We start from the raw sequence: 25,621 nt of genomic DNA on the forward strand, positions 1-25,621 counted from the left end.
TCTTTCTCAGTTTGCTCATTGTTAGTGTATAGAAATGCTAATGATTTTTCTATGTTGATTTTATATCCTGCTACCTTGCTGTAGCTATTGATGATGTCTAGAAGCTTCTGAGTAGAGTTTTTTGGGTCTTTAAGGTATAGGATCATGTCATCTGCAAATAGGGATATTTTGACAGTTTCTTTACCTATTTGTATTCCTTTTATTCCTTCTTCTTGCCTAATTGCTCTGGCTAGGAATTCCAGTACTATGTTGAATAGGAGTGGAGATAGTGGGCATCCTTGTCTAGTTCCTGACTGTAGAGGGAATGGTTTCAGTTTTTCTCCATTAAGTATAATGCTGGCTGTAGGTTTGTCATGTATAGCTTTTATAATGTTGAGGAACTTTCCTTCTATTCCTAGTTTTCTTAGAGCTTTTATCATGAAATGGTGTTGGATCTTATCAAAGGCTTTTTCTGCATCTATTGAGATGATCAAGTGGTTTTTGTCTTTGCTTCTGTTAATGTGGTTTATTACGTTTATTGATTTTCATATGTTGAACCACCCCTGCATTCCTGGGATGAAGCCTACTTGGTCGTGGTGAATAATCTTTTTGATGTGTTGTTGAATTCCGTTTGCCATTATTTTGTAGAAGATTTTTGCATCAATGTTCATTAAGGAGATTGGCCTATAGTTCTTTTTGGAGGTGTTTTTGCCTGGTTTTGGGATAAGTGTAGTACTGGCTTCATAAAATGTGTTTGGCAGTTTTCCTTCCCTTTCTATTTCATGGAACAGTTTAAGGAGGGTTGGTATCAGTTCTTCTTTAAAGGTCTGATAGAATTCAGCAGAGAATCCATCAGGTCCTGGACTTTTCTTTTTGGGGAGACTCTTGATTGCTGCTTCAATTTCATTTTGTGATAGGTCTATTCAGGTGATTAATTTCCTCTTGGTTCAGTTTTGGATGATCATATGTATCTAGAAATCTGTCCATTTCTTTAAGTTTTTCAAATTTCTTTGAATATAGGTTCTTGAAGCAGTCTCTGATGATTTCCTGGACTTCCATGGTGTTTGTTATTGTCTCCTCTTTTGCATTCCTGATTCTACTAATTTGGGTTTTTTCTCTCCTCATTTTAGTCAGGTTTGCCAGGGGTCTGTTGATCTTGTTAATTTTTTCAAAGAACCAACTTTTTTCATTAATTCTTTGTGTGGCTTTTTTGGTTTCTATTTCATTGATTTCAGCTCTTATTTTTATTATTTCTCCCCTTCTATTTGTTTTGGGATTTGCTTGTTCTTGTTTTTCAAGGAGTTTGAGATGTATCATTAGGTTGTGTTTTCATTTTCATTGACTTCCAGGAAGTTTTTAATTTCCTCTTTTATTTCATCAATGACCCATTGTTCATTAAGTAATGAGTTATTTAGTTTCCAGCTGTTTGCATGTTTTTTGTCTTTACTTTTGTTGTTGAGTTCTACTTTTACTGCATTGTGATCAGTTAGTATGCATGGTATAATTTCTGTTTTCTTATATTTGCTGAGACTTGCTTTGTGCCCTAAGATATGATATATTTTGGAGAAGGTTCCATGGGCTGCTGAGAAGAATGTATATTGTGTAGAAGTTGGATGAAATGTTCTGTAGACATCAAGTAGGTCCATTTGATCTATTGTATATTTTAGATCTTGGATTTCTTTATTGATTTTTTGTTTGGATGACCTATCTATTAATGAGAATGGGGTGTTAAAGTCTCCCACAACCACTGTGTTGGAGTTAATATATGCTTTTAGGTCTTTCAGGGTATGTTTGATGAAATTGGGTGTGTTGACATTGGGTGCGTACAGGTTGATGATTATTAATTCCTTTTGGTCTATTTCCCCTTTTATTAGTATGGAATGTCCTTCTTTATCTCGTTTGATCAATGTAGGTTTGAAGTCTACTTTGTCAGAGATAAGTATTGCTACTCCTGCCTGTTTTCAGGGGCCATTGGCTTGGTAAATCTTCTTCCAGCCTTTCATCTTAAGCCTATGCTTATTTCTATCAATGAGATGGGTCTCCTGCAAGCAACAAATTGTTGGATCTTCCTTTTTAATCCATTTCATCAAGCGGTGCCTTTTGATGGGTGAATTAAGTCCATTAACATTAAGCGTTAGTACTGAAAGGTATGTGGTGATTCCTGTCATTTAGCTGTCTTAGTTGTTTGAAGTTTGATTGTGTGTACCTAAGTTGAGGTTACTCTCTATTGTCTTGCTTTTTCTTTTCCTGTGGTTTGGTGCTGCCTGTCTTTTCATGGTTAAGTTGGGTGTCACTTTCTGTGTGCAGAATCCCTTGAAGAATCTTTTCTTCAAAGATTCTTTGAAGATAGTGGTGGCTTTGTGGTCACATATTGTTTTAGTTTCTGCTTATCATGGAAGACTTTTATTGCTCCATCTATTTTGAATGATAGTTTTGCTGGGTAGAGTATCCTGGGGTTGAAGTTATTTTCATTCAGTGCCCGGAAGATCTCACCCCATGCTCTTCTTGCTTTTAATGTTTCTGTTGAGAAGTCTGCTGTGATTTTGATGGGTTTACCTTTGTATGTTACTTGTTTTTTCTCTCTTATAGCCTTCAATATTCTTTCCCTAGTTTCTGAACTTGTTGTTTTAATGATGATATGTCGTGGAGTAGTTCTATTTTGATCTGGTCTATTTGGTGTCCTGGAGGCCTCTTACATCTGTATGGGAATATCTTTCTCTAGATTTGGGAAATTTTCTGTTATTATTTTGTTGAATATATTACGCATTCCCTTCGCTTGCACCTCTTCTCCTTCTTCGATGCCCATGATTCTCAAGTTTGGTCTTTTGATGGAGTCGGTGAGTTCTTGCATTTTCTTTTCACAGGTCTCGAGTTGTTTAATTAATAGTTCTTTGGTTTTTCCTTTAATTACCATTTCATCTTCAAGTTCTGAGATTCTGTCTTCTGTTTGTTCTATTCTGCTGGATTGGCCTTCCGTTTTGTTTTGCAATTCTGTTTTGTTCTTTTTTCTGAGGTTTTCCATACCCTGGGTGATTTCCTCTTTAATGTTGTCTATTTTTGTCCTGAGTTCATTTATCTGTTTATTCATCATGTTCTCTCTTTCACTTTGGTGTTTGTACAGTGCTTCTATGGTTTCCTTTATTTCTTCTTTTGCTTTTTCAAATTCTCTATTTTTGTTGTCTTGGAATTTCTTGAGTGTCTCCTGTACATTTTGGTTGACCCTATCCAGTATCATCTCTATAAAATTCTCATTGAGTACCTGTACTATGTCTTCTTTTAAATTATTCTTGTGGGCTTCATTGGGTTCTTTCCATAGTTTATCTTCATTTTGTTGGAGTCTGGATCTGAGAACCTGTTTTCTTTTTTTTTTTTTTCTTTCATTTTTCTTTTATTGTTTCATATGTGCATACAAGGCTTGGTTCATTTCTCCCCCCTGCCCCCACCCCCTCCCTTACCACCCACTCCACCCCCTCCCGCTCCCCCCCCTCAATACCCAGCAGAAACTATTTTGCCCTTATTTCTAATTTTGTTGTAGAGAGAGTATAAGCAATAATAGGAAGGAACAAGGGGTTTTGCTGGTTGAGATAAGGATAGCTATACAGGGCATTGACTCACATTGATTTCCTGTGCGTGGGTGTTACCTTCTAGGTTAATTCTTTTTGATCTAACCTTTTCTCTAGTTCCTGGTCCCCTTTTCCTATTGGCCTCAGTTGCTTTAAGGTATCTGCTTTAGTTTCTCTGCATTAAGGGCAACAAATGCTAGCTAGTTTTTTAGGTGTCTTACCTATCCTCACCCCTCCCTTGTGTGCTCTCGCTTTTATCATGTGCTCAAAGTCCAATCCCCTTGTTGTGTTTGCCCTTGATCTAATGTCCACATATGAGGGAAAACATACGATTTTTGGTCTTTTGGGCCTGGCTAACCTCACTCAGAATGATAGAACCTGTTTTCTTCATTCCCCTCTGGTTCCTGTACTAATTTTTTTCCTGTGGGGAAACTGGTTTCCCTGTTTTTTCTGTCTTCCCATAATCGCCCTTGATATTGTTATTGTCCCTGTACTGTGTGCAATTAAGTATTTTCTGGCTTGTAATAATAGCACTAGTGATATTTGGAATGGAAGGGTGAGAGGGGATGGAAAGCAAAGAAGTTAAAGGAAAAGGGAAAAACAAATAATCAAGTAGAAAAAAAAACAAAACAAAGAAACAAACAAAAAAAGTTTCAAAGATATAAACAGGGAGAGACAGTGTACTAATCAACCGTAAACTGAAAAGGCATTAGAGAGACAGAGAGAGGATTAAAAATAAAAAAAAAAGAGTAAAGATAAGAATAAAAATAAAAAAATATATAAAATAAAATAAAACAAAATAAAAAATAAAAACCTCCCAATTCAAATGCAATGAAATTTCAGTCTTAATAATTTTGGTGTTCATCCCTCAGCCTCCAATCCTGGAGATGGTGCCTCAGATGTTGTTCTGTAGTTGTTTCTTCAAAGCGGAGACATAAAGTAGAACAAAACTGCACACACACACACAAAAAAAAACCCACCAAGTGTCCCAAGTTCAAATGCAATACAGTTTCAGTAAGTTTTTCAGCATGCAGGTGTAGTTCGGTTGTTTTCTCATCAAAGGTAGGGAGAGAGAAAAAAAAGAGTCTGGAGACAGTTCTGTTAATGGCTGTCTGCAACTGTGGCTTGCCTGCCCGCTGCTGTCAGCCTGCTGTTGCTGGAGGCGTTATTTATGCAGATCTCTGGGGTGAGCTTAGCACTCACCTGGCCCCACAGGCTTTGTTTACTCAGAGTTTTCCTGTGCATGAGCTGCTGCTACAAGCTTTCCCCTTTCCAAGCACACTGGGGGAGGTGACACTGCACCCACTTTCTCAGGCCTGTGTGTTTGTTTACAGCTCACGTGGGAAGTGGGTCTTCCCCCCTCTCCTGTGGAGTTTTCCTCCCTCCGCCACTCTCACAAGCTTTCTCGCTCCTGGTTGCTGGACATGTGCCCCCCGCTCCCACCAGAGCCTCTCTGGCCAGGCCCAACTTGTTTATTTACAGTTCCAGGAATGATTCCCCTCCCCGCCTCTTCGGAGCTCAGGGTGCCCCACCCTCTTTGCCATGCATTTTTATTGTTCTTATTGCTTATTACTCAGTTTCTCTTTTTTCCCTGGGTGGGGGTCAGTCTGTCCAGAGGGCTATGCTGATCTGGTCCAGGCTTGTCTGTGGGAGTACCACAGTACCGCGAAGCTCACCTTGTCCGCATCTTCCCAAGCCGTCTGGGTACGGGCGACTGGCAGCCTGGGGGCCCTCCTGGTTTTTCCATTTAATGTGAACTGGAGATGCTCTGCACAGGCTGGAGGTGTGGAGGGGTCAAAGTTTTGCCTCTTCTCAGTGGTTTTGCCTGCAAGGTGTGTCTCCAGCGTCTCTCCATGATTTCACTGTAGGAGGCTCGCTTTCTGCTTCCTCCCTCTAGTTGCCATCTTGGAATCCTAAAGTGGACTTTCATCATCTTTGCTCATTCCTCAGCCTGCTCCTTCTCTCAGTGAATGACACGGCCAGTGGTCAAGTTAATAAAGTCAGAGTCTCTAAGATCTTTCTAAGTAGGGACTAGGTCTGGTTTTTGATGAGGAAATGTCTGTTTCTGGGTCAGTCCTTGGAACATGAACTGTGGAGAAGGTATTAATCAAGGGTTGGATGAATGAATTGGTTTTATCCATGATTCTTCTCTCTGCCCTCTCCTGTCTAGTCAATAGATCCTCTTAACTTTCTGCTTTGTTTATTTAAAAATAGTTCAGCTGTCTCCATCTACACCAGTCTTTTCTAGTCCAAATTGTCATCATCTCTCTCTCCCCTGGGCCACAATTGCATCCTTTATCTGCTTTTCTTGCCTTCTCTCTTTTCTAGTCTATTCTCATGTAGCTATTAGCCATCTGGTAGTCATCCATTCCCATGATCTCTCTGCTTAAAACCCTTCAGTGATTCCCTATTCCATGATGATGAAGCCCAGGCTTGACACTGGAAGACCCAGCAGATCTAGTTGCTATTTACCTCCCTACCCTCACTTTCCAACTCTCTCCGTTCCTTTTCTAATCCCATTCTGTGCTTCAGTTGAAGGAACTTGCTGCTGCTCTCCAAACATAACATTGATCTTTCTTCCAGACTTGGGCTCAAGTTGTTCATTTTTGGTGAAATTTCTTCTTCATTCTTCAAGATGCAGCAAGGCTATGCTCTTGTTTGGTGTTAGTTTCTATTGCTGCTGCAACAAGTCACTGTTTGTTTAGCTGCTCACAGTCTTGATGGTCAGATGTCCAGGTGGGCTTGCCTGGGTTCTTTGCTTTTGGGCAAAATTCCTATCTGGAGGCTCTAAGGGAAGAATCTGCTTCCAATCATTCAGGTTATTGGCAGAATTCAGTTCCTTGTGGTTGTGGGACTGAGTTCCCCATTTCTGTGATGTCAAATGTCAAAAGTTCTCATGCTTCAAACACATCTGACCTCCTCCTCCCTTGCTATTTCTCTTTGACTTTCAGGGGATCTTGTGGTCACATTGGGTCCACCTGGATAATCTAGGGTAGCCTTATCATACTGACAGGTTCTGGAAATCAGAACCTGTCAGTACGCACGCATGCACACACACACACACACACACACACACACACACACACACACACAAAACCAAAAAGTTTGGTCATCATAGTGACATCAAGTGGGCATCATAGGGACACTCATCTGCCACAGATGCCCACCTTCCTTCAAACCTGGATTCCATGTCTCTCCTTTGTGCTTTAGTGGCAGGCACCATTTGGTTGTCCAACCAGTGGCTATTTGCCACTCTCGGCTCTTTCCTATTCTCAGAGCCTGCCTCCCACCATAGAGAGTTTAAAAACCATATTCTTGACTTTCCAAGATTCTCTGCCAAAGGAAAACCATCTCCCCTGATTAAAAAAAAAACACAACCTATTTTAGAGGAGAACTGCCTTTCTGATCTTTGTGCATGAGGATACAAGGACATGATATTTTGAGGTACAGTAACCCCCTTAGGGGACAAAATTCAACATATGGAGGCTAAGAAAAGAAAGATGAAAAGAATCAAGGTTCTTGGTGACATTGAATTGCTAAATTATTCACAACTGACTGCCAGACTTCTTGTTATTTTATCTACCCATCATGCTCCTTATTGCTCAAGCCAATTTTAGTAGGCATTCTCTTATTTGCAGCCTAAAGTATTCCAACTGATAACTCCACATGTTAATTTCTTCCTCATCTTAAGTAAACACTCACCACACTGTATCTTTCCTGTCTGTGACCTTGTATTTAGCCCTCTCTGTGTTGTAAGATCTTGAAAGGAGGTAGACCTGCCTACTTTATTCGTGTTTTTTTTTTTTCTGCACCATGTGTAGCACCTGGCTAGGTATTTTTTAATTATTTGCTAAGTGAATGAATGAATAAACAAATGATGAAAAGTCATCTCTCTCCTTTAACTTTCTCTTCTCCAAGCTGGCAGTAGGACTGCCAAGTATGGATGGGTAGGTTATATCCTCACAGGGGGCCTGACCAAGGGGTAAATAGAAGCACTAATCAACCCTGTTGTCCACTCACCAGGCCATGCAGCATGACATGGGGCTGTGTCTGCCTGCAAGAGGTGCAACTTGGCTCTCATTAGCATAAGGTTGCCTTAGGAACTTGTAGCAGCACAGTGATATCCACACCCTGATTTTTCTAGGCTGTCAGAGTCACATACTTTCTGGTCCTTTTCCATTCGCCCAAGCAGAGGATGCTTTTCAGATTCCAGACACCATGTTCCAAGAAGATAGGCAACTATTTTGAGAAACTAATTAGTGCTTAAGTGCTTGTGGGAGAGAGATATGAAATTTTAGTGTGCTGTCCCACTCTGGTGATAGATTGGTCATTTTAATGCCAATCTTCTGGGAGTTATGACTTAATAGATTAGGAATGGGTAATATGGGAGTCAGAAGGTCTAGGTTCAAGTTTGAACCATGGTATGAATCAGGCTCTGAGTGTCAGAGTGAGGCACCAAACTCTGCCTTCAAGTTCCCCATCTACAAAACTGGGGGTTCTGTGTTCTGGAGATCTTCTGGGACTGTCAGTAATGATTAGGGAGAGAGGACTGTGTATGTAGAAATCTTCATCCAAGGTCTGCTTTTCATATGGGACTTTACAAAAATTTATTTTTAATTATGCAAGAAATATCCTTACATACTCTGCCTTTAAGGAATTAGAACATTGCAGATACAACTGAAACCCTTTGCACACCCTCCTCCCCAGTCCCCGTGTGTCAAGACTTCATTTAAGATTTCCATTTAAACAAAGGGGACTTAGCTCAAACTAGTCAGGGGATCTTGGCCTCCTTAGTCTCTGAAAAGGCCAAACTCACAAAGAAAGATAAGTGCAGCCATGGCTGGAGAATTGTTTTACAAGATTGTGCAGAATACTATGGCAGTCTTCTTTCTCTTCCTCTTCCTCCTCCTCCTCCTTCTTCCTCCTCCTCCTTCCTCCCCCTCCTCCTTCTTTCTCCTTCTCCTCCTCTCCTCTCTCACCTTTACAGTGCTGGAGTTTGAACTCAGTGCCTCGTGCTTGCTAGGCAGATGCTCTACCACTTGAAGTGCCCACAACTCCATGCCATGGTCTTCTGAAATAAGGGATCACCCTGGGTGCTGGCAATTGGGGGAGAGGTCACTGTGCATGCCTGCCTCCTTTCCAGGAAAGGGCTGAGTCAGGACTGGAAGGCAGTGTATATTTCCAAAATCAACTCTCATATGCACTTTGAAGGAGGAAGAGGTAGAATTTAAGATTTCTTCTCCTTTTTGGTCTGACCTTAGCAAAACAGCAACTATGACTAACACTTACGGTGCTTTTACTGGGTCCCAGATGCTGTGAGGGTCATCTTGTCTAACCTGAATCCAAGGCAGGTAGTGGCCTTATTAGCATACTTGTTTTAAAAATGAGAAAAGTGAGGCACAGACATTAAGGAATTGCTTTAGGGTACATAACTAGGAACCTAATTCTCCTTGCTTCAGGAGCAGGTATGCACCCTGAAGCTCTGGCTCATCTCAGGCATTCCTTATTATCTTTTTAGCTTCATTGCCCCGTATGTGTGTTGGGTGGTGGGAGGAAGAGACTCACTGAACACTGTGATTAGCATATGATATGCCTTCTGCCTTCCCTCTCTTCCAAACCCAGGGCCACTGGCAGACTACCCAGTAACCTGGTATCCCCCATGCTCTGGTTAGCACCCAGGTGAGCTGGGGTGAGGGTACCCAGAGAGATGATCTGAGCTCTTTGTGAAGACAGAGGGGACCTTAGTGAGCAGCTGCAGAGCCCTGCAGCCCATCACACGCTGGCATCCACCCAGTGCAGAGGCACGCTCCACTGCAGCGGGCGGGCTGCCAGGGTGCCTCACACCCCGCAGAGCCCAGGCCTGCGTGAAGGTAAATGCAAATCAGCCCTTGCTGCCTGCTTCCCGCAGAAGGAATCTTTTCAGTATGCGTGCCTGGTTCTCTCTGCCTTCACCGCGAATGCTCATTTTATTTTTGCATTTTATGAGCCTGAGAGAGGGAATTCATTTCCTTGGTATATTATGATCCTCTGGAGAAAGTCTTGTCCAAATACATTTTGCTCACAAATGCAGTTCTCAAAGAAGGGCTGTAGTGAGATGAGACAGAAAAGGATGATTACATCTGATTTATAGGGAAGGTGAACTGGTCAGTTTATACCAAATTATCATATCCAGAAAAGGTGACAAGGGAATGAAAGGGCTCCTCCCCCAGCTGGAAACTTCAGTAAAAAAGAAATGTTTATGGTGCACATAACTTTATCTCCGCCAGGCTATGTTTTAATACTTTTTTTTTTTTTTGCAGCACTGGAGTTTGAACTCAGGGCCTCACACTTGCTAGGCTGGCACTCTTACCGCTTGAGCCACTCCACCAGCTCTTTTTTGTAATGGATTTTTTTGAGATAGGGTCTCACAAACTATTTGCTTTGGGTTAGCTTCAAACCATGATCCTCCTGATCTCTGCCTCCTGAGTAGCTAGGATTACAGGCGTGAGTTACTTGTGCCCAGATTGTTTTAATATACTTACCACGTTTTCTCCTTTCTCTCACCAGATTGTAGGATCCCTGAAGGCAGGGGCTGGGTTCATGGCATCTTCTTATCCCCCACATGGAGACGTTTTTGCAAATTTATTTAGAAGAAAGGGATTCTATCCTGAAGAGGCTTTTACATCTAAACAGTTGAACCTACATCTTTCTTCTTCACTGAGTCATAATCCCTCCACTCTATTCCAGTTCTCAGGACCACTAAAGCCTGATAGTAACTAGCCCTGCACCCCAATGCCTGTAAGAAGCATAGGCTCCAGCTCTGAGGAGTGTGATAGGACAAATAACAATAAGCTTTGACAGAGACCTTGCTATGCCTCAGGGACTTTCCAAAACGCTGTTGGCCTCAGAGAATGACACTTGGTACGCTGAGTAGTTGGAACTAAAGGACATTGGAAGGACCTCTGAAGCAAAGTCTCCCTCTGATCTCTTGCCTTCCCATTGTCTCCTGTTCCTCATTCCTCCAAAGTAAGTCATAGAAACCAGGGTAGCTCTTCCCTCAACAAGCCGTAAACCTAAACAGCTCACTCACTTCTCCCTTTGACCTGTTCCTTTGAAGACCCTTGTTCCAGAGGGGTCCTGCCTTGGCCCTGAGAGGACCATTACTATGCAGACAGGCCGCAAGGATCAGATCACACAGGACCTGCTGTTTCACCCTCGGTCTGTCACCCTCAGATCGTACCATTGGACCAATTACAGTTCTACACAACTGTCTGCTCCTCAGGGAACTTAAGCGTAAAGCCAGACAGTTTTGCTGAGCATGATGGTGCATTTCTGTAATCCCAGCACTCCGGAGGCTGAGGCAGGAGAATGGGGAGTTCCTAGGCTACATAGCAAGACTCTGTCTCAGAAGACCAATGACTACAGTGTTAGAGTGCTTACCTAGCATGTGCAAAACCCTGGTTTCCATCCCCAACATAGCAAACAAGTGCACAGAAACCCGTACTTTTCTCTGAATCTTTTGGTATTCATTTCTGAAGGTACCCACGTCCCTCAAAACTTTAATTCAACAAATTTCTCATGCTTTTTTCTTGTTAATTTGTCTTTGCTGCAGGACTGTAAACCATGACAACTGTGATGGACGAGGGGAGGTATCGAACCCTTCTGATCTTGGATTATCATTTTCTTCAATCCTCGTCACCACCCTCTGAGGTAGAACTATGATTATCTCATTTTAAAGATGAGAAAAGAGCCTTGGAGACATTAGATGACCTGCCGAAAATCAAAGGGCTAGTTGGGGACACAGCTACTACTTATGTGCCAATTACATTGAACAGATTACCTCCTTTCATAGTGCCTGATGCTGGTCTCCAGTGCTTAGAGTTTCAAGCATTCAGGCCTCTGCAGGCCTGGAAACCATGTGGGGGAAGGGCTTGTTCACCTGTATCCAGAAAGTAGAGGATGGTGCTGAAGATGGAGCAGTGGGACGTGGCAGGAGGGAGCAACAGAGGTGCTTTTCCAGGAGATCCTCCAGCTCTAGTCCCTCTGCCTTTAGATGCTAAGCTTCTCTTGGAAGAAGGGCCTTGGCCTCGGTCTTTTTTTTTCATTCCCTCCCCCTCCTCCCCTCTTCCCCTCCCCTCCCTTCTCTTCCCCTCCCCTCTCTTCCCTTCCCTTCCTTTCCTTTCTTGGTAGGACTGAAGTTTAAACTCAGGCCTTTGTGCTTGTAAAGCACGAGCTGTACCACTTGAGGCACACCTCCAATCCATTTTGCTCCAGTTATTTTGGAGATGGGGGTCTTGTGAACTATTTTCCCAGGCTGGCCTTGAGCCACGATCCTCCTCATCTCAGTCTCCCAAGTAGCTCTCAAGTAGGATTACAGGTGAGAGCTACCAGTGCCCAGCTTGGCCTGAGTTTTTCATCTCATCCCTCTGTCACAGGGTGGTAGGGGCATAAGGAGACAGCTTCTATGATGGCATCCAGCTCCCAGCTCCTTCACTTTCTTATTGGACATGGAAGGTGGAGGACAGAGCCTCAATGCTTGACTCTTGCCCTCTCAGAGGGTGGACCACGCGTTCCTGTTCTCCCTTGTTCTGCCCGGCACAGAAGTCAAGGAGGCAGGCTGTTGCAGGACCCACTAGCATTTTTGGAAATAGTTTTCTGGGTCTTCATCATGCTTGTGCCAGCTCTGAGGGGCAGAGCCCGGTTTTCTGATGCCAAAACCTAGGTGCATTCCTGGGCTGTTCTGAGTCCTTTTACTGACTTGGCCAGCAGCTTCTCAATGAGGGGGTCTGAATGTTTAGGAAGCATCCTTTATTTAAGTGCAGTGAATTCATTTCCTATTTTAGAAGAAAATGTGGGGAGTTATTCTTTTCTTTATTAGCACTTTATAGTTGTACTGGGGGTACATTGTGACATTTACAAAAGTGCTTACAATATATCTCAGTTAGAGTCACTACTCCATCTCTCTCCTTTATTCCCCCTCTAGGAGAGTTATTTTTTGATGGGAGTGGAGTTTCAGTTTGGGAAGATGGCTTGAGATGGATGGTGGTGATGGTTGCACAAAACTGTGATACTGTAGTACTGACCTGTCCACCTAAAATGGTTAAATTTATGTTATATAAATTTTTATATAAAAATAAATATAGGGCTATCTTTCCCATATGCTGTGGCTTGAATGTAGCCCTTAAGGTTTCTTAATCCCCACATTCATGTTAAGGGTATTTGGAGGTGGAGGGTCTCCCATTTGGAAGGGAATTAGGACAGGATGAGGTCAGGAGGGTGGGGATCCCTTGGGAGCATTAGTGACTTTATAAGAAGAAGAAGGACCTGAGCCAGCACACTTGCTTCAGCTCACTGTGTGATGTCCATACCTCCCACCTTGTTATGATGTAGAAAAAGACCCTCACCAAATGCTAGTGTTATACCCCCCAACTTCTCAATTTCCAGAACCAGGAGCTAAACAATCCTCTATTATTTATAAGATGTCTGGTCTGGAATATTTTGTTATAGCACCAGAAAACTCACTGAGACATCCCATGACAAGAAATCTGGGGTATGCAGCTAAAGGTGTTGGTTCAGCTGTTTGATAACGCTATGTGGGTCCAGAATCTCTCTATACAGTTTTTGCATGATGGCTTTCACTCTGAATTCCAGGAACCTCTGAAGCTTCTTAAATTTCATCTTCTCAAGGACGAAGCATGAGGGAAATGATGATACTTGTGACTCTGTCTTTTATCAGGCAAACAAAAAACTGCCCAGCAGTTCTCCAGTGGAATTTCCTTACATCTCTTTGGTCAGAACTGGATCCCCTTGACTTTGCTGAGCAAAGGGTGGTTAGAAAAGTGCTTGCTTAGCTTCCCAACTTCTAGATCTGGAAAGGTGCCTCAGGGGGACAGAATCTGGGAGAGAGTATTGACTGGACAGCCAGCAAGTTGTGTCCAGTGCTTGGTCAAGGTCACATAGTCCCATGACAAGTTTGGCCAGGCTTAGGACCTGGTCTTCTGATTTCCGGTTCTAAGAGCTTTTGCTTAGACATTTGACACATTTTTTTGATAGCTAGATTTTCTAGAAAAAGGTTTGTTCTGGAGAGTGTCTTTAAAAGAGAGGAACGCTTCATTGTATGCACCGTAATTAATCAAATACTAAGAAGACATGTCAAGAAAGCGTGGGCATGGTGGGAGCCAGAATGCCTCATCTCTGCCCCACCCTGGCCTGAAGTTTGGGGAAACAACCCTTGGTCTCTGTGCTTATGAAATGTGATTTTTTTTCTGGTTAGCATTGTTCATTAAATGTCCATTGTTTTGGTATCTCTAAATGAAAGTCTCTGTCGAAGGACAAACATTTGCTCTTAATTATCCACGTGCTGTCAAATATGGGCTTAGAACACAAGCTGATGAGTTTCAAAGGTTGAAGTAGGATGTCAGAACTTCCCACCATTGCCCAGCCCAGGATCGGAGTGGAAGAAGGGCTCCTGAGAACACTGAAAACCAGGGATGTAAGCAAACAACCCTGTTATAACTACCCTGCCATTGCAAAGAAGCCCAGATGAGCACAGCTGGATTTTCAGGGTAGCAGGGACTTGGTCTCCATCTCTCTGATCTCATCACTTGCTCTTCCCATAGGAGGCACCAAAGGGAAATTGGCGGTAAGCCCGAAGTCCAAAGTTCTCTACTGAGTCTTCTTGGATGACTCCAGGCTACATAGATCCTTCTTTTTCATCCCCTTCTCCAGCTGGAGTTAACATTTCATCTTTCTTTTTATAAGCAGTACTAGACATGGGCACTATTTTTTTGGGCGGAGGGGTAGCACAAGGTTGATAGAGCTCCCCAGCCCCAAGGACTGGCATGTGTCTAGACCCTCAGTAAATACTGGAGCTGGCCCTAAGACAGGATTCCCATGGCTCTATGAGGTTTAGAGTTTTATTTCATGATGTTGCAGGAACCACAGAGTCAATTCCAGGATAGAAGATGGAAGAAACAAGAGCCTCCAACCCCTAAAGAGGGCACAATGCAATTTGGTGCACTTGCAGATCCCTTGCTGGCCAGCCTGCAGAGACATTTCCTGAGCTCAGCAAGGCTCTGACATTGGAAGTACTATAAAAGGAAAGAGTAGCTCTGCAAAATTGGAAATGAAATTGTGCCGAGGAGGGGCAACTGTTGAATTATAGAGGAAAAAAATGCACCCTAGTGGACCTGGAAACAGAACACTTGAGTCAGCTGAGAAAGCCCAAAACACAACTGCAAAGTAGAATTTTTATTAGTTTGGCCTGAGAACGCAAAAATAAATAAATAAATAAACAGAAAATAAATGCAAACACTTTATGGAGGCATGTTCCTTACTTCAAAGTAGCATCTTCATGGAGTGAGAGATGCTTTCTGGTCATGTCTACATGTCAGGTTCACTAGTGCTGATGAGGGAGTGACTTTACAGCATTTTCTCCATATCTGTCTGGTTTTATGTGTGGCTGCTAAGAAGCCACCTGCAACGGTGACAATTTTATGTCCTTAGCCATAATTACACTCGTCGTTCCTCTTAAATCCTAAGAGTCTTTTATCTTCCAGACACCTGTGATGTCTCTGTTCCCCTCTTCTGGGTCTTAGAGAGAGGTGGGGGTGGGGACTGCCAAGAGGCTGATGCTGAAATTCAATTTCAATCTTTTTTTTAAGGCTCTTTTACAGTTCAGACATTCAAAGGCTAATTTGCTTGGAAGTGCAGGTGGCCCTGCATTGCTCATCAACACATCTAGGAAGTCTTCATGGATCCTGGAATTAGTATCAGCTTCTTCAGGGTCCTCCACAGCTTCTGTCTTCATGTCTCCCGTGTGTCCCTCACCCATTCCCGTGTGTCCCTCACCCATTACAACTGTCAGTGCTAGCATTGAAGCGTTGCGTTCTTACTGGCTGCCATAAAACCAATGCCCTTCAGCCTTGCTTGTCACTTAAATTCACATTTTGCAAAATTTGGCTGATCCCAATATATCAGATCATGAGAGCCTGAGACATTCAACTACATTCTAGCACATCAATGATAAATAACAGGAATAAATTAATAAATACATAAATTACTTAAATATTTAAATAACACAAGATCAGTGGCAAATGGGGTGTGAAAAATCTATAAATAAATTAGCTCATTGTGTCAGTGGGCATTTAGCATAGGTGGCAATATGGTCCTAAAATTTCTTAAAAAGAAAGCAAGTAGAAAATAGCTTTTTTTCCATCATGTCCTGAGTTTTGTTTTTTTTTTCCTAATAGCTTCCATTTTTCCTTCCAGTGCTGCATCTTGGAATTGGAGCCTGAAAAAGAATGTTGAAAGTCTTTGTGAGTTGGAAATGCAGTAACAAACCCTTCTTATTTCTCACCAAGTTTATCCTAGGCCACTGGGTCTTGGGATTCCAAGTGGGAAGGCCCGGTAATTCCTTCCTTAGGTGGCCTAGAACTAGCCCAGTCCCATGCCGGCCAGAGGCTGTCTTGAGAGTTTTTCTCCCTCTCAGGTACTAATCAGGCCCCACCCTGCTTAGCTTCCCCGATCAGATGAGATGTTGTGTGTTCAGGGTGGGGTGGCTGTAGACTTGAGGGGTTTTCTTAAAAGAATATCTGATTGGGTCACTTTCTCATTTAAAACACTTCAGTTGCTCCCCATGGACCCCAGGACAAGGTTCCAATTCCTGGAAGCTTCCAAGTCCTCCTTGCTTTGACTCCTGTCTCTCTGTGTGTCTTTTTCTGTCTCTCTCTGCCTCTTTTCCTCCCTCCTTTGCCTTCCCCTCCAGAGAAGCAGGACCCGTGTCTGTTTCCTTCACTGCACTTCCCTGGGCTCACCACAGTGCCTGACGACAGCATCTATCGAGGAACACATGCATGTTTCTGACGATGGGGACCCCAGGCCCGGCACTCCATCCCCCTCTCCTCACGGCCTGGGCCACCACTGTCCTCCAGCCGGGCACTCTGAGCGTGCAGGTGTGGGCTGGGCTTCCTTTGGCTGCTCACCTAACTGCAGGGCACGGATGCCCACTCGCTCCATGACGAGCTGTAGTAGCGGTCCCTGGCTTGCACGCGCACCTTGCCACCCTTGAGGCACGGGAACGGGACTGCGACTGAGGTCTTGTCCGTGAAGACTTGTTTGTCTTTCTGCAAAGGAGAGGGGACTCAGTGAAGGCCCTCTGGTAATGTGATCACAAGGCAGGAAGAGGCTGCTTCTGCAGAGCACGACCATCCCAAACAAGCACGGGCGGCTCTCAGGCGTTCCGTTCCCAGGGGAAAGCCTAGGACTTGCGCCACCTACTGGTACAAGCTGTTAACGCAGGGCTTTGTAAGCCCTGAGTGAGAAACGGTCTCATCTTTCTTAACTCCCTCCAGTTCGAGGCTGATGGCAGGGCTGAGATGGACTTTCTCGAGTGGTCCCTAGATATTCAGAAATACCCTCATCCGTTCGGCACACAAGCTTGCCTTCAAATCCTGGCACTGCTACTTAATGGCTGTGGAATTTCAGGAAACTGCCAGGCTCTCTGTGCCTTTCTCCATTTATAAACAGGGATGACTATCTACTTCCTAGAATTGTGAAAGCTAAAGGTAGTCATGACACTTTAAGCAAGTCTTTTGCACACAGAAAATGCCCAACTGTTAATAATACATTCGTTTGTTTTGGCTCTATGGGGTTTTGAACTCCGGTCCTTGTGTTTGGCTCTACCCCTTCAGCCACACTTCCAGTCCTCTTCGCTTTAGTTATTTTTTGGATAGGGTCTCATGCTTTTTGCCCTTAGACCACCTTTGAACTTTGATCCTCCTACCTCTGCCTTCCACATAGCTGACATTACAGATGTATACTACCATCCCTGGCTTGTTTTTTGAGATAGGATCTTGCTGACTTTTTTTTTTTTTTTGGCCTGGCCTGGAGCCCCACTATCTTCCTATCTCCAATTCCCATGTAGCTTGGATTACAAGTATGAGCCACTTGGCCTGGCCCTAATACTCTATCTTTCTATCTTAAATAGGGAAGGTATTTACCAAGATTCTGTGTAATGCTTAAGTAAAATCTATTACAGAAGACGCTTACCTCCCAATCCCCCCTTTTTAGGGAGTGACTCAATCGACTAAATGTACTCTGACGAGAAAGCCTTTGCCCAGTGATTTGTAACAGTGAGGCCTATGGAGTTCTGCTCTGCAAAAGTGTCTCTAGAGCCTTGCAAGCCACAAAGGGACTGTGGTGCTAAGGCAAGAAGGGTGGACAGCTGTTGCATTAGCATATGTGAGTGCAGGCACCTTGCTTAGTGAAATAATTTCACCACACTTGGAGCAGCCAGGCATAACCCATACTGGGTGAGACATATCTGAATGTTCTATCATTCATCATACTCATCCAGTTGAAATAACCATTTCAGGCTCCTGGAGCCTGGCTCTTCTATACTAGGATCGAGTTTAGTGCAAGGTCTCATGGTTGACCCCACTAGAATCAGTGCAGTGGTTAGTTTCACGACATTTGTGTCTAGGAGACTGAATCTCTGTTCTGATGCTGATATAGCTAGCTGGGTGACCTTAGGCAAGTCACAAGCTCTCTGAGCTTCAATGCCTTCATTTTTGAAGGGGTAAAAGCAACACTGGATGCTTTCCAAGGGTTCTCTGTGTGGATTAAATGAGATATACAAAGAAAGCCCTTATCATGGTTCCAGGCACATAGAAGATGCTTTTAAAAAGGAGTTGTTATTATCATCCTTCATCTTCTCCCTATGTGGGCCTGCACAAAACTGACCACAGGGCATACCGTACCTGGATCCCAGCTTACCCTTTCTTTCTTGCTCTTGCCCTGAACCTGAACTGAAAATGTCAGGGAGAAGTAGGAATGTGGAGTGCTCCAGGTGTCAGGATAGTCCCAGCTGACCTCCACTTGAGAATCCGTCGATCCCTTCAGCTGCAGATTCCTGGGTGGGTCAGGCTTAACTGTAGAAGAGGGAAAGCATCACTGATTGTCTGAACAGGGCTTTGGAATCATATGGTTTTGGAATCATAGGGGTTTGGCTCCTGATTTCCCCTTTGCATCTTTGACCAGTTGCGAGTCCATGAGATCGCTCCTTAACTTTTCTGAGCACCTGGCTGGCACCCAGGAGGCACCTCTGCTACAGGTGCTCCTGCTGCTGCTGGGGGAGGAGGTCCTCAACAGTGGCCACTTCCTTTACTCTGGAACCCGAGGGAAGCCCAGAATCCTTCTCGTCACTGCATAATGAGATGGGTCCTGGTGGTGGAGCCACCCTGCTTAGAGCTCAGAAGAAGTTCTTAGTGACAAGAAGACACTCACGTCTGGGCTGCGCAGTAAAGTATGCCCTCCTCCTTGTGCTTGATCCCTTGCTTTGAGCTGAGCATGTGGCTGAGCTGAGCCAGTCACTGGGGATGCCAGCCTTTCCACAGATTGCTCTGCTTTCCTTTTTCTTAGCTTTCACCGCTGACTTATCTTGTGGCAGAGTGGGGCAAAATCTATGCTCAATCCGTTGCTTATTCAATCAGTGATGGCTGAGCACCCATTATTATGTGCCACCAGTGGACCATGCTTAGAGGATGCAGCAGTGTCACTTAGACCCATCCTCAGGGAGGACATCTTCTAGGTGAGGGGAGGGAGGCCTTCCATGAACACACACAGGCTCTGGAGGCCCAGCACTGTTTCACACAAAGGCCATAGCTACTAGTTGGTTCTACACCCATATTCTTCCCACTGTTCTCCCATCCAAGTACTAACCAGGCCTGGCCCTGCTTAGCTTCTGAGATCAGATGAGATCAGGTGTGTTCAGTGGGGGTTGGCCATAGACCTCTGTTCTTAGCACATCTTTCCTATAGGTCTCTGCTGAAGATCCTCCCAGAGAGGGCTCCCCTGGCTGTGAACCAGACCCCCCTTCCCAAATGCCAAGTACAAACTCTCCACGAATTCTGAAGCAAGTTCTGTGACACTATCACTCTTTATCATGATGCCTGCTCAATGAGTAAATGAAATGGTAAAGGAATGGTGAATGGAGATAGCTCCATCTGCCAATTAAAGAACAGATGTCCATTATGGAGGCGTTTATATGACTCTCTCTCTACATATATATGCATACACATATTCCTAGATGGACAGGTAGATATAGATATAGATCATATCTATCAAATATCTATCATATATCTATCATATATATAGATCTTATCTATATCTATAAAAGAGAATGCATGCAAACCCCTTCCCCCAGGGTCTGGGGCACTTAGCAAGTTCACACCCCTCCCACACTCACTGATGTCCCGGATGAAGAAGCTGCTGGTGTAGTTCTCGTACTTGAGCTTGTGCACAGCATCCAGCACCAGCTCAATGGGCAGACTCTCCTCAGCAGCTGGGCAGGCACTGTCCTCCTGGCACGTCACCAAGTACTTCTTATACTCCCGCTGGTCCACTATGACCTTCTCCGCAGAGAGTGTCGCTGCTCCACAGGTCACTCCTCGGGGGTCAGAGGAGCTGGAGTCACAGACAGAAACGGTCTTGTGTTACACATTGGCGGGCAAGTTCTGGTGACTGCGAGCTGGTGAGGCAGGCAAGGAAGGCCGCAAGGATTTGTCTCAGGACACAATTTGTCTAGCTGAGTTGATTTCTCCCTTTCCAGGAGAACAAGCTTAGCTTCCAGAGATGGAAACTGAGACTTATATCTCTGGCCTAAATGAATCTAGACATTTTAAAGATCCAGAGTTCTTGCTTAAATCTCCTTATTGAAAATTTAAATTATTTTCTCCTATTCTGTGATTTTGTTAAATCACAAAATCAATGCATGCTAATTATACAAATTTAATGATAAAGGTATACATGTATATATATATGTATATATACATATGAAATATGCCTCTGACATCCCCTTTTTAATTCCCCAGATATAAATACTATTCATGGTTTGTTGATTTCTGTCAGACCTTTTTCCATAGATAGTCAAGATAATCATATATGCATATGTGCATATGTTTTATATATACACCAACAGATTTTTAAAATAAGATCAGATTATATGCAGGTGATTTTGTACCCATTTCCCCCTCTCTGAACAACAGAATACATAGTTGGGCTTTTCATTTTTAACCAATGCACCTTAGGGCATAATCTACTACACTTTTAATCATTCCTGTGCTAATTGCCAAAAAGTCACAATGTGCCATATATATGCACCCATGTCTTCGTGCCCTTCTTTAAGCACTTCTCTAGTGAGCACTTCCATTTTAAAGATGGGAAAGTAAGGCTGCAATGCTAGATATGCTTTTTAAACAGAGGTAAAGTCAGGATGGTCACCTAGGGTCTGCTCTCCCTCCCTGCACTGCTCAAGAACATGGCTGATGGTTAAAGTCAGCCACAGTGGGCTCACACATTGCTCTGTATCCATGGAAATTGGCTTCTTAGGAAAGTGCAAATGCATCAGACAAACAGCGAACTTCAGAATAGTGAGGTAGGCAAAAGAGAAAGGGGATGAAATAGCCCTGGGAAATTTTCAGATATCCTAGAGTTTTGGAATTTGCTTCAGGGCTTCCAACATCTATGATCTAGAGCCTTTGTTTCTATTTTTGACTCAAGGTACAATTTTGACAAGTCATTTGTAGCTTTGATAGCTTCTTTTAATTTTTCCCTGTAATGCTATGAGCCTTAATCAAGCATTGCCAGGCAATTTGCATGAGTGGAATCCAATGCTGTGAGACTTTTCTCAGGCTCTGATAGTACCCTGTTCGAACATAGGCATTCCCTGAGGACCTGCTCAACTCTCCATGGTCTTTTGTCAACTCAAGCAAGAAAGGGGGGTTGAAAAAATAAGGAACTGACTTTGTTTTCCCAGAGTTTGCCCTTATTTTCTTAAAGAAATAAGAAATACACAAAACGCTGAGAAACCAGGGTGGCTTCACTTACCCTCTGCTGCTCTTGACACTGAACCTCACATCAGTGCTGATTGCTGTCAGCCACCAGCAGGTAAAATGTCCAGAGTAATTTGTTGCCTCACATTTTAGAAAGGTCTTGTTTTTGGGTTCTGGATTTGAAAAGAACAAAAGTCCATCATGTAGGAATTTTCTTCCAGACAGATTTTTGATTGGAACTCATCACAGAGTACCAAATAGTATAAAGGTGACATCCTTCCATTTATTTCCTTGGAAAATGGAACTTCAGCAAAGATTAGGAGTGTCCCAGAAGCTGATTCTGCCTGTGTACTCAGTACACACCTAACACATCAAGACGCTGGCCCAGTGCTGAGTTACGCACTGTACACTTTGGTTGACTTCTATTAGACATCCAATAACATCTCTGTTACTTAAAGAGAACCTTGGGACCAACATTCAGACTGACAACAAAACTCTCATTATGAGACTTTGATGGCTGATAACGCAAAAGTTCTAGCAAGAAAGAAAAGGAAGTTAGAGGTTCTGGATGGTTCATTCATTATACTAACCATGCTTTGCATTTATGATTTCTAATTTTTGCATATCTTATGAAAGGAAAGATTACACTATCCAGGGGAATGGAATTACCTTTCTGGTCCTTTAAAATATCAGTGGACCAAATTCCGTCTTCCTTTTTGTGAAGCAGCAGGATCGAATGACTCAGAACCTCGCCCCCTTTGTGACAGGTGTATCTGCCAGCATCTCCGAACTCTTTGACTTGGACGGTCAGGGTCTTGCCAGAGCCTAAAACCTCATTGCTCTGGTCTGAGGTCCAGGTGATGCCATCTTCTTCAGGAGTGTTGCAGGTGAGGACCACTGTTTCTCCAGGGGCATCAGGATACCAATCCAACTCAACGACATAAACTGGGGAGCACCAGGAATAGAGAACCGGACTTGAAGCAGCATGAACCCAGAACTGTTTTTTATTCACTGTCTGGGCATCCCCACTGCCTAAGCACAACCTTGCTCATAAGAGTTTGCAAGGGCTTGCTGAGTGGCACGAAGCCCCACTTGGGCACAAGGTCATACAGCAGAGAAGCTAAGAGTTCCACTCGTTAACTGGCAGGCTGACTTTACCAATTAACCTCTTATTAGTAGGCTAAGGGGAGACCTTGATAGAGAGAAAAATGCAAATGGCACAAGATTCTCTGCCAAAGACCTGGGGGAGAGAACCTTCCAGCACAATTCCAATTCACAAGGGATATGACCGGCTACAATACTTAGCAGAGTAACATAGTGACTGAAAGCAGAGGGTGTGGAGAATGACTGGCTAGGGCAGAAATTCTGTCTCCTCCAACTACCAGGACATTTAGAGTGAGGCACAGTAGCACCATAAGCTTCAGTCTCCTCATCTGCAGAACGATAAAACACAGTACCTACGTTGTAGGTTTGGCTGTGAGGATTAAATGAAAAAGGCTCTTAGCACACATGGGAAATTGTGTCAGTTACTGTTATTCACAGATCAAAAAGTCAGTCAACTGCATGGAAAAATGCTCTTAAAATTTTCCATGGAGACTAAAGGACTTAGTATCTTCTGCATGAAACAAGCCAATGGAGATTTTTGATAACTCTTGAGTTTTTGAAAAAGCTATCTTACTCTCTTATGAAGCAGTCCAGCAGGTCAGAATCTCCCCATTCTGAGGAGGAGGGTACTGAGGCCAGGAGCCTAGGCCAGGTCACATCCCATGGGAAATATTTTAAGAGCTTAGCCTCTGCCTCTGGTGCTTTACCACGGGCATCCTAATGCCGGTACCTAGGTCAACATCTGGGAAACAGCTCAGTCTAGTATTCAGAGAATGCGTCTCGTCAATGCTTCATTCATTCGTCTATCCAGGCATCAACTGTTAACTGATGCAGTGACTCTCAAAGACGGATCACCAACCACCACCATCAGTGTCATCAGGGAACTTGGTAGAAATGCAAATTTTCAGTTGGTGTGAAAGAAACTTTGGGATGGGCCCAGAGATGTGTGTTTTAAGGCTCCTAGATGAATTAGATGTCTGCTCAAATCTGGTGGCCACAGTGGTGAAGAGCCTGGATTTTGGAGGGACATAGGTCTAGATTAGAATCAATTCTAGGCCTTACACTACCTTTGGCCTTGGGGGGTGGTGGTACTTAACTACTTTAAGCTTTGATGTTGTCTTCATCATCTTTAAAACAGTACTTTCCTTAGACATGTGGGTTATATAAGCTAATTTGAGTAAGGGTTTAACACAGTGCCTTCAAATGCCCTACAAATGGTGACACTTATTATTGGCATCAAGTGTAATGCATTGTGCCATCAATGGGACTTGCAGCTTTTGAATGGGTAACAAAGAGGTAAAACGTGCTTGGGGCCTAACTCTGGAAATGATTAGACGTGTTGACACAAAACCCTATGGAACCCTTGGCTTTATCTAGTTTTTCTTCGGTCCCCAGGCAACAGAACAGTATAGCTATTTTCCTGTCACAACTAAGACAGGGCCCTAGAGGACCCGGATCCGGGGATCGGGAAAGCAAGTGCAAGAGGAAGGATGAGGAACACTAAAACCCAGTGCTTGGCTTCAGTTCATCATCTCGTTTCCTGGGTCAAAGGCCTCTCAGCGTTTCTCACATTGACTTTCTGGAATTCCTGTGGTTTGTCAAGTCAGAAGCAACTAAGGGGTTAAACAGTTCCTGAGCACGTGAAAAATCCCAGGGTTGGGGACATCGGGCATACTTGTCTGGCTCAAGTCTCTGCCTTTCTGCAAGGGAGGGTCCAAAACTCTCAGGCCTTCATGGGGGTGCATGGGGCGGCTAGTCTCCCTGAAGGAACCACCCCAGATTTCTCTGTCACACATTTTACTGTTGTATTCTCTTGACTATTAAGAGATTATTTCTGATCATCAGCTGAAATCTTTTCACCTTAAATTTATTCCTTTTTCTCAATTCTCTAACAACACACTTCATGTCCTTCTTGTAAAATCTTCAAATACTTAAGTGCACAGGCCTTGAAGTGAGACAGACATGGAATCACGTCCCTGTCCTACCCTTGCCAGGTATGTGACATAGGGAAATTACTTAATCTCCTGAGCCTCAATTTTCAACATCTGTAAAATGGAATATAGTTAGTCTCTACTGCATACAATTGCTGTAAAATTAAATGAGATCTGGTATTCAATAAATATTAACTATTATTACAAGTATTATGTATTTGAAGACAATAATGACCGGTATTATTATGTTGGCTTTAATGAAACATCTGGGTACAACCCACAATCAGGTTGATGCCTATTTACCCAGTATAAGATACTAGAAGGATAGAGAGTGCCTCTTTCTACTAATACCTGTTCTATTAGCCCACTAATAATTTTTACTTTTCATTGGAATAACAAAAAGATCAGAGGTATCATTTTGAACAACCAAGACAACAATGCTGCCTAACATTGACTTTTACCTTCCACTTATTGAATCGCCTTCTGTATTCACTGACACATTGAATAGCCCATGTAGCAGGTGTCACTTTTTTGTTGTTATTTGGTGGTACTGGGGCTTGAACTCAGGGTCTCATGCTTGCTAGGCAAGTGCTCTACCACTTGAGCCACTCAGTTAGGTGTCACTTTTGAATGCCCAGTGTTCAGTTGAGGAAACTGAGGCTCAGAGATGGCCCATTTCAAGGTTCTAGAACCAATAACTAGCAGAACTAGGATTTGAGCCCAAGTCAATGTGAGTCTTGATCCTAGGCTCTCTCCAAAGTAGTCGGAGATAAATCCTCATCAACTGAGGGGGCAAGACAGTGTGGTGGAATGGGAGATGATGGACAGTAGTCCTTACACGTTCAAATCCTTCACTTGGGAATTTTAATCAGATGAAGCACCTGGTTAAAACCAGGTGTTATTGGCAAAGACAATCTTCTTTTTCCCACCACAGTCTACAAAAAGCTTCCTTTCTTGTCTTCCAACATGAAAACCAAACGAGGTAGATATCTTGAAAATGAAAGAAGGAGCTGTGACTGTGCATTTCCCCAGAGTAATATCTCTCATGAAGAAGACCCAATCCATGGTGGTCCACTTCATTCTTCATCCATAACAGCCCTGGCTTAGAGCCTGGGGCCTCCATGGAGCATAAGAGAGACTGCTTACCATCTTTCTCCAGTTCCCAGATGGCCACGAGGGGTGACGCCAGCAAAACCAGGGAAAACCAGGAGATGGCCAGCTTCTGGTGACACAT

General features: G+C 43.6%; 1 protein-coding gene across 1 annotated transcript; it reads right to left on the minus strand.

Annotated features, from left to right (window-relative positions):
* Positions 1-14,763: 14,763 nt before the first annotated feature.
* Positions 14,764-25,621, minus strand: Il12b (interleukin 12B). Its single transcript, XM_074058817.1, has 7 exons — positions 25,534-25,621; positions 22,022-22,297; positions 21,408-21,525; positions 19,768-19,985; positions 18,297-18,451; positions 16,505-16,645; positions 14,764-15,813 (listed from the first exon to the last, which is right to left on the minus strand). The coding sequence occupies exons 1-6, from the start codon at positions 25,619-25,621 to the stop codon at positions 16,505-16,507; spliced, it is 996 nt and encodes a 331-aa protein (XP_073914918.1). The 3' UTR covers positions 14,764-15,813.

This window comes from Castor canadensis, chromosome 16, assembly GCF_047511655.1.
Source record: "Castor canadensis chromosome 16, mCasCan1.hap1v2, whole genome shotgun sequence".
Lineage (NCBI taxonomy): Eukaryota > Metazoa > Chordata > Mammalia > Rodentia > Castoridae > Castor > Castor canadensis.

Coding starts and splice junctions, on each gene's coding strand:
- Il12b (XM_074058817.1), bottom strand. CDS start 25,621: ATGTGTCACCAGAAGCTGGCCATCTCCTGGTTTTCCCTGGTTTTGCTG. Junction 21,526..22,021: donor TATTTTAAAGGACCAGAAAG/GTAATTCCATTC, acceptor TTTCAAATCCAG/AACCCAAAAACAAGACCTTT. Junction 19,986..21,407: donor AGTGTCAAGAGCAGCAGAGG/GTAAGTGAAGCC, acceptor CTGTGACTCCAG/CTCCTCTGACCCCCGAGGAG.